This window comes from Myotis brandtii, unplaced genomic scaffold, assembly GCF_000412655.1.
Source record: "Myotis brandtii unplaced genomic scaffold, ASM41265v1 scaffold606, whole genome shotgun sequence".
Lineage (NCBI taxonomy): Eukaryota > Metazoa > Chordata > Mammalia > Chiroptera > Vespertilionidae > Myotis > Myotis brandtii.
Window position 1 is genome coordinate 678,944 of NW_005370297.1, and position 9,585 is coordinate 688,528.

Genomic DNA, 9,585 nt, shown 5'->3' on the forward strand with positions numbered 1-9,585 from the left:
AGTTTTTTCTGCATTCTCTTTATGTTTGAAATCCACAGAGATAGCCAAAATGTCCCACTTCTCAATGCAACACAATCCACTTTCAACTCTACTAAGCTTGCATGTAGAATGAATCTACTATGTATCTTGGGAGTTTCACAGTTATAAGAATACTAGAGGCCCAGTGCACAAAATTCGTGCACTGGTAGGGTCCCTAGTAGCTGCTGGCTGCCAGCTGGTACTCCAACCCTTCCCCCTGGCTGCGTGCCCCTGCCACTGCTGCCACCACCACTACCGCTCCTGGCCAGGGCCTCCCTCCCTTCCCCAGGCCACCTGTCAGCACCAGGGCCTCCCTCCCTTCTCCCAGCCGGCCCACCCCCTGGTCGAACTCCTGGAAGAACTCTGGTCAAGGGGACAATTTGAATACTGTGCTTTTATTATATGGGATTTGTCAAACATGCCATATTTTTTTTAAAAAAAGCATTTATGAGCATCTTATGGCTTAATGGGGAGAAAGATTTAAACATCTTTAACACCAATTTAAATTCTGATTCATTAATTATTAACTGTCATTGTATGTTTACCTTTCTGAACTATTTCCTAGATTTAGACCTAGACTCTTACAACAAACACTATACCACATGTTCAAAGCTGGTGTCGTAATTTCTGATTTGAAAACCCTATTTAATATCCAGTATTTAATGAAGTGTACCTAAACTAGGCCAGGCGCTGTATTTGGCACTGGAGATAGAAGAAGAAACAAAATCAGTTTTACCTTTTGCTCTCATGGGCCTTATAAATGAATGAAACCAAAAATAGACATATATAATGTTACAGATAACAAAGATTCCCAACCCAAGACTTGATACTATTTGATTAAGGAGCTTTGTGTGAAAATAAATAATTTTTCCTAAAAGTATTTATGTGACTCTGATTAGGAATTTTGTGCTAAACAGAGTTTGTGCTTTGAATATTTACCATTGTAATTATGATTCTGTCAAGAAGCCATCATCATTAGCAAGCATGGTATCAAACTACTCTTTGACAAAAATTGCCCTTTTAAATTTTTTTAAAATGTGCACCAAAGATGTACACACATCATTTTCTAAAGGATGTAGGAAATATTTCCCAAAGATTATTTAAGATTAGCTTTTATTTATTTTAAAATCACTGTAGAGATCTGATTTTCAAATAATTAAAATATTTTTATTTGTAAACTACAATCCATATTTCATTTTTCACTAGTGTAATAATTAGATCCTTTATGCATTTAGACCATTGATTGCTCTGTGATTACCAGTGAAAACTGAGTATTATCAAATAGTTCTGAACTTTGTAGTTGCTATGTTTCTTTAACTAGAAATTGCCTTTAATTTGCCAATTTGTGAATAAGGCTATGAAGTAGATTAGAAACTCAACAATGAGGAAGTGAGTTTTATAATTTGAAAGTCTTAGTATCATCTAAAAATAAAGCTATTCTCTTTATATCTTAAATTATAAGCATAATATTTTGTGTTTCTTCCAATATTTTTCTCTGTAGCTTACCACCTATTTTTCTCACCCAGAATGAGCAAATTTCTAAATCATAGGCTCTCGCAAATACAAAAATAATATCTGAATTATTTTTCATCCTCTTCATTGTACTGAGCTTTCTGAATAAAGAAAATTGATTTATTCAATTGGTTTAACTGCAACTTCAACCTGGTTGGCTCTGTTTGTTAGAGAGTATTACTTTGCATTAACACACTAGAGCAAATTTCTTATTCTAGTTCATGATACTTGCAAAACACAGGTGCAAGGTGGAGTGGGCAACTTCATTTTCATTTTCTGTCCGCTATTCCCCTTGCTCCTGGTAATAGGAACTTGATCCCTTTGGGAAAACACAGCTCCCTCATTCCAGGCCATGGGGTTGAATGGGACTAACTTCATTCCCAGCAAAAGAGGTAGATTCTAATTAATTTAAACAGCACTGTCTAGCTGTCCACACCAACTGGTTTAAGGATGAACATGTAAGTCAGAAAGAGCTAATGACATAGACAATGTCATAGGAAGCCATCACTTCTCCTCTAAGCTCGGTTGTGGGAGGATGAGTGACTCCATCTGAGGATGAGGCTCTCAGATAGATGCTAGGAACACTATTTGAGCCTTGGTACATGCAGAGACAAAGTGAGCAATCTGAACTCCCAGATTCCTCTTCTTTAAAAGACTTTGAAAGTTGAATTTTCCATCACATGCAACATAAAGAATGCCATATCTCAGTGACGATGACACCTTATAACAGAGTAAACAAGCAAGTAACATCCAAACCAAAGACACAGCAGATACGTTCTTCCCCCAGAGAAACAGAACAATGGACCTAATACCTCAAATCTCTGATTGCTGACTTTCTTTCCTTTTTTGTTCCAGACAATTTTAGGTCTTGGGTCTCCTGAAGCTTGGCAAATGAAAGAGGCAACGCCACCAGAGACCCCTGTCTGGTCAACAGGAGTCCGTGTAAACCTCGGAGGTGCTGAAATAAAAAGAATTGATCATAATTAGATGGAAAATTCAAACACAGACTATTACCACACCCCCTACCATAGCCCTCCCTATTTCCACCGATACAAACATACAAACATACATGCTTAAATGTGACAGGATTACAGCATGAGAGAAGCACCTTCACTTCTGAAGGTAGCTAAAGGGGGAGACAGGTAACTTTTTGGTCAAGTTATCAGCTCATGCTTTTATTGAAGAAATCTGTATTAAGGCAAAGATCCAATAACATCCAAAAAGCAACATCACACATTAATTTTTATTACAAGTATTTTAAAAAATCCAATTTGTCCTCCGTAACAAAATGAGCTCATCAATCACTGTGAGAGAAATATTAGCTCTTTGCTTTGTTGCTGCTATCAGGACACTGCCAGAAAGCAGCATGGCCACCACTCAGCTATTAAAATTAGTGAGATTTAAGATAAATTCTAGGAAATGTTAAATAGACAAGACATGTAGCCCTGAATTGGAAGGTTTGGCAAGAAGCAAAAATGGAAAAATGGGAAAGTGACTCTCTAACCCAGATATTATGGGCTGCCTTCCTTGAAACTTAACTCTGCAATCTGCATCAAAGTTGAGTCAAGAAGGCTCCAAAGTCATAGCAAAGAAAAAAAATGATTCTGTTAAGAAATATTTAGAGTTAAAGTTTCCTAACTATGAAAGGATAGAAACTAGAGGCTTTCTAAAGCCCTTTATCTCCTTTAAGTGCTCCTAACATAACCCATCCCCTGAAAATTCTACTAACTATTCATTTTGTGTTTCCAGCTTTAGACCTCTTTTACTAGTATATGAGAATCATATAAAATGTAGGTATTTACCTACAAGGATACTCATCATGTTAATTACTTAGCAAAGATTGTAAGTACCCAAAATATCAAATACTATAGGAATTGATGGTGAAATAAACAATGGCATACTGATGAAACATCATGCAAATAATAAATGTTACATCTGAAAAATGTGTATAATATGACATGAGAAATACTTATGATTCATGATAAGCCACATGACCACCATACAAAATATATATATGAGGGGGATAATAAAAAGATATGACAAATATGCTGAAACACTATTGATGGTGGTTTGAGAGGGGGCATTTTAATTATTTTTCCTATTTCTCTGCACTTGTCTTACATCCTTGGGTTTTTAAAATTATGTTAGAGTTGGACATTTTTTAAAACCAAAAACATTTTACTTTTCCATTTTATTCTCCACTTTCTAATCCCTTCTACAATTTTTCTTCTCTCCTACTGTTTTCCAGTCATATGTCATTGAAAAATGGTTTTAAGTGACTGTAGCTAAGATTTATTTTGAAATCAATCCCTAGATTCACAAAGGAAGACAATAACAGAGTTCAACACTGTTTGTTCGCCACCGCGATCTTCTCTCCCTTCCATCTAGCATGTTCCCCAGGTGGTTCTCCTCCGGACCTGGTGTGGGTTCTGACTTTCATCTTGGTTTCCTTGGGAAGCCAGGTTCCCATCACAGCTCTACTATTAGCATCGGTATCATCTTTGGGGGGAGGGAGGGGGTGTTTTCTTAAATTTCCTGTTTCTTAACTGAAAAAATATATGAGATGTGAATTTAATTAGTTTGTGGAGATCCCTTCCCCTTGTAAGGTTTCCTAGGTTAGGGCGGTATTTCCAAGATGAAGGAGGGAAGGAGGAGAGAGGTGGAGAGGCATCTTTGCTGTGCTACTGCTAGGAAATGGTGCAAACTGGGTGATTACCAGAACCACAGGAAGCACCTGAAATGATCTGCAATAAACTAACAGTGAGAGGAATAAAGAACACTGTACACTGAAGTCACTTTTCTGGAAACGAAGAAAAGAGATATTAGAAGTTCTTTTTGTTTTTCATTTTGCTGTCACAAACAATGCAAATTGATAATAACCACATACTTGTGAGAAGCGAATATGGAAATCATAATTATGCAGCTAAAATTCTTAGGAAATTGCCCTGAGAAAATTGCTATATTAAATGCTACGATACTGTCATTTTTAAGTATATTCCTTTTCAAAGCCCATAGCTCCAAAAAATCAACCCTGAAAAATATCAATTTTAAGTGAATGGAATGAATCATATAAAAGTGACTACTCATCAGAAATTAAATAATAGAATAAATTAAATAATAAAATTAAATAACAGGATGTAGGATGTCATTTTCACTGTACTGAGGTTTTCTTCTTTCTTTCTTCCTTTTGTCTTTCTTTTTTCCCCCAAGGGCTAAGATCTCATTTCTCACCTCAAAATATGAAGGAAATTTGGAGATTTTGATAATCTACAAATAGGCATTGGGTATTGGAGCAAGTTCTTCCTAAATACTGGTGAATGGGGACACTAAATGTCAAATTATTATTAAACATAGAAATCTTATTTCTAAATGGAATGCAGAGAAGGCAAATTCCCATATACTTAGGGAAGGGATGTAACTGCCATTCCAATATTCAAGTATGTTTTTCATTTATTTTTATTTCAGGTTGTACCTTGAAATTTTCATGCTAATATTGACAAGCATAATAATTTGCCAAAGACAGGACTACTAGATGCTACTGTAAGGATGTTACTTCTGAACTTGAAGTCAATTAATGGAATTAACCTATTGAACCATGGAAAATTTATTAAAATCACCAGTTAGAATCTGTTTCTGATCTGCAACTGTTTTTCTTGAATCCTATTAACTACCACTTAAAGACTCTGTATTCAAAAAAAAAAAAAAAACACCCTAAAAAGGGTCCTGAAATGTATTCTTTAAAACAAGAAAATGAAATTGATCACACTACATTAAAAAGAAGGGCACAACAAGTGCTTATACACATTTCTTTGTTTTTTAATATAAAAGAAACTAGGGGCCCGATGAACGAAAATTCGTGCAAGAGTAGGCCTTCCTTCCCCCAGTTGCCGGCAGGGGATTCCCTCTGGCACCGGGGACCCAGGCTGCTTCCCTCCTCCGGCCCCCCACAGGCACCCAGGACCCGGGCTGGCTTCCCTCGCGCCGCCTACAGGCACCCGGGACCTGGGCTGGCTTCTCTCCAGCTCCGGCTTTGTCAGGAAGGACGTCCAGAATGATGTCCGGAAGATGTCTGTTCTAATTAGAATATTACCCTTTTATTATTACAGATTAGCCTTCACATACAAGAAAATCATGACTTTCTTAGGGGATCTGATGTCAATTTTTCTACATTTGTGTACAAAATCCAAACCACAAAAAAAGGATAAATGTCATTATTTCATGATACAAAGTTAAGATTCTAGAAAATATAGTAAAACCCTTTCAGTAAGCATGTGTGTTGCATAAATAATCGTCCTGGCAGGTGAAAACCGAAGTCTGATGCTATCAATGCCAGGTAGGCAGCCAGCCAAGGGAAAGATAGGAGCGAGAAGATGAAACTTAATAACTATACCAGATGCTCGAGGCAAGTAAAAATCTTTATTCTTAGAGGGGTAATAACAATACACAGCACCCAGCTCCCCTATCTCAGCTTAATAGAAGAAACTAAATAAATCTCCTGCTTTCTTTTGTCATAGATGCTGCCCAAATTTAAGTCATGCTTTGAAGATGGGAAGAAAAGGAAGATAATCCATGTAAAAAATTAAAATAAACATAAAACTTCTACTGAAAAGTCACACAGTAGGACAGCCTCAGATCTGAGTAATGAAAAACCCCAGGTTTATCTCATGAGATACAACTATCCACATTACACTTGGTCTAAGAACAAAAGAAATAACCAGAGTGTAAAGGAGGAGGAAAAGACAATAAGACTTTAAGGTCCCAGTCTTTAGGGGCCCTTCCATTATTGGAGCTCGCTGCTATTTCTGCCCACCTACAGCTGACACCAGCTCTGTGCTCTGCCAAATGAATTTCTGCTCACGCTGGTTTTGACAAGTGAGGAATATGACCTTTTATTAAACTAATGCCAGGCACTGCAGAGGTCAAATTACTGTTAGACCCAGAAAGTCTATTTTCTAAATGGAAGGCAGAGAAGCTAAACATGCATATGAGTCAGAAAAGAGGCATGGCCGATATGATAAATCCCGTCTGCCAGGCTCCCTGGCTGTTCACAGAGACTGCATTCTCGGGATGCGTTCACACAGCAGACAGGAACTCCAGGAATCTAGTAGATTATTGTTTCCTACGCAGCTCAAGAGGAGCCACGGGCTGCTGGGGGATTTTCATTTCTAGGAGGTTAGGTTGTTTTTTAAAGTGTAACCAAAGTAGAGTAACTTGGCTTGTAGTAATGGTAATATCAGAAGCTATTCGCCGAAACCGGTTTGGCTCAGTGGATAGAGCGTCAGCCTGCGGACTGAAAGGTCCCAGGTTCGATTCCGGTCAAGGGCATGTACCTGGGTTGCGGGCACATCCCCGGTGGGAGATGTGCAGGGGCTGCTGGGGGATTTTCATTTCTAGGAGGTTAGGTTGTTTTTTAAAGTGTAACCAAAGTAGAGTAACTTGGCTTATAGTAATGGTAATATCAGAAGCTATTTCAGGTTTCAAGCTGTTCGGCTCGCTGAAGACAAGGTGATAAGACTAAAGAGCACTTCTGGGATTCAAATTAGGGGACAGAACCGACCCAGACCAGCAAACTGCCTTTGACCATCCTCAATAACCTGCTCTATGGAGGATGAAACCCTCCCGTTAGTATATTACATTAATAGCACTAGACATGAACAGGGTAGAACCATCGAAATCTACTAATAACACCCATGCACGAAAGGGATTTATGAGAACTTCTTAAAGGTTAACCGGACAATTCAGGTTTGCAGCAACTCGACTGATGAACTGAGAATCCCTTAAAACAGATTCACAGAAACACCCCCCGCCCCCTACCCAAAGCTACAAAAGCGTGAAGACATGAGGGTTCTATTTGTCTAATTTGATTCCAATGAATAAGCGGCTTCAGCAGACACCAAGGAAATACGCTGTATGGGGAACAAAACTAACAGCATGTAACTAATTGCCTTTGTTTCTTGCAGCTGATTAACATTTCCTTAAATAGAAAGTATTGTTTTTAAAGGGATATTTGTAATAATAACGTACTTAAAGTCTTGAAAGGGGAAGGCTATAATGCTATTAAAAATGATACTAAGGGAAAGGATGAGGCAATGGTCAGCAAGAATAGACAGGTAGTCCTATCTTCAGGCATCTGCTTCGTCCCCTAAAAGGTGGCTGTAGAATGGATGGCACTGTCAACTGAGCCCATCTCTGTTCTTTCTTTCTCTGGAAGTATTGGCGTGAAGGGAAGGGCAGGAACAGGGCTTCTGGGGTTGGGTGAGAAATGCAGAGCAGAGAAGGCGAGTTGGGGGTGGCTCTGAGAGTAATGGCCCTGCCTGAAGGTTTAGGGGAACTGCTGTCACAGGGCTTTACATTCTCTTCCAGCCATAGCACACCCTGTGGTCACTGCTTCAAACAGAGAGAGTGGCCAGGGTGGTGGTGGACGATGGATTTTCTGTGAGGGTTTACTTGACTAACGAGTAGGAGTGTAGGGAGGAAAGTGTGCCCAGCGGTACAAGGGCATGGGCACGTGACAGGGGAGGAGGGAGTTCCCAGCATTGATGTATAACTCAATGGAGGGCCAGATCATGGCCCAGACACCAGGCTGGACTGGTTGCTATAGTAAATGCTCTATATAAACTCAGAATTATGGGGACATCTCTCACATGGGATCGGAAAAGGGCCATCTCTGGCACCCACAGTTAGGACAGACCTTCAAAGTCAGACTTTTTTGAGTTATTTCTGGTATTTCCTTTTTATCACAACCCTCAAACTAATCTATTGGTCTTAAAATTTGGTTTAAGGAGCATCATAGCTCAAAATGGGATTTGGAAAAAAAATACCTCTTTAGCAAATTTTAAGCGCAGGTCTAAAATTTTGTAAATCGTTTTTAACATTATATTTTATTTATTTTTTAAATTTATCTTTATTGTCAAGAGTATTACAGATGTCCCCCCATTTCCCCTCCATTACCCGCCTCCTCCAAGCACCTGCCCCACCCCAGGCCTTCACCACTCTATTGTCTATGTCCATAGGTAATACATATGTGATGTTTTTCAGAGTCTTACAAGATTGTACCATTATTCCTATGTTATAGAATTATAGAAACGTTTATAATATTATAGAAATTTGTAAGAAAAGTAGGAAAAAGGGAGAAAAGGGGGGAAAATGAATGAAGGCTCTTTGAAGTTAAGAGTGAGTTATGAAATAAAAAAAATAAAATGAAATAAAATGGCATATAACAAAAAATAGAGTGAGTTATGGACTTTTGATCTAATTGTGAAGCTCTATATTTTTATTATGCCAAATGAAAAGATGGAAAGTTATAAGGATGCTGCACAGACATTATGGTATAACTCAGTTAATGCATATTTTCAAATCTGTCTTAGTTAACTATAAAATATATACTGACTGTTCAAGGGTTTAGTTAAGTACTTTGCACAGTATTGTAGCAATTACTTTCCACTAGTTAAGTAATAAAGTTCACCCAGAATGTGCTGCCAGTGGAACTTGCTGAATTTACAAGAACCAATTGAAATTTTGGATAAATTAGCTATGATGCCTGATCAACAGGAAGTCAATGCCACAAAATTTATTAACAAGTTATAGAAGTTCCAAGTTTAGTAAAGTAAATACTTTTGTATTATTTTACACATAATACTTGCAATTTGTTCATGATGGAGAAATACAAATACCCGCTTAAAGTTCTTGACATTAATTTTGCCTCTTCCTTTTCTAGACATTTCAATTACATATTCTATGTATTTATACACATTTTATAATTTTACTAGAGGCCCAGTACACAGATTCATGCACCAGTGGGGTCCCTCAGCCTGACCTGCAGGGATCAAGTGAAACCAGCTCTCTGACATCCCTCAAGGGGCCCTGGGTTGCAAGAGGGCAATCGTGTGATGTACCCTGGATTCAGGCTCCCTCCTCTCTGGTTCCAGGTGCATCACCCAAGAACCGCAGCTGCCAAGTCAGCTCGGCAGCTCCTACGGTGAACATCTGCTCCCTGTTGGTCATAGCTACCAGCAGGAGAGTCTGCCCCCTGGTGGTCATTGTGCATCATAGCTA

At 38.6% G+C, this 9,585-nt stretch overlaps 1 protein-coding gene across 19 annotated transcripts in view; it reads right to left on the minus strand.

Annotated features, from left to right (window-relative positions):
- PTPRD (protein tyrosine phosphatase, receptor type, D) overlaps positions 1–9,585 on the minus strand; it is an 865,179-nt gene that overhangs the window by 328,307 nt on the left and 527,287 nt on the right. For 10 of the 19 annotated variants that reach the window (XM_014550624.1, XM_014550612.1, XM_014550625.1 and 7 more), the window contains exon 4: positions 2,343–2,488. In XM_014550624.1, coding sequence (XP_014406110.1) covers positions 2,343–2,488 — 146 coding nt within the window. Of the gene's footprint in view, positions 1–2,339; positions 2,489–9,585 lie in introns of all 19 variants that reach the window. The other 9 variants (XM_014550614.1, XM_014550617.1, XM_014550619.1 and 6 more) reach the window with 1 other exon arrangement.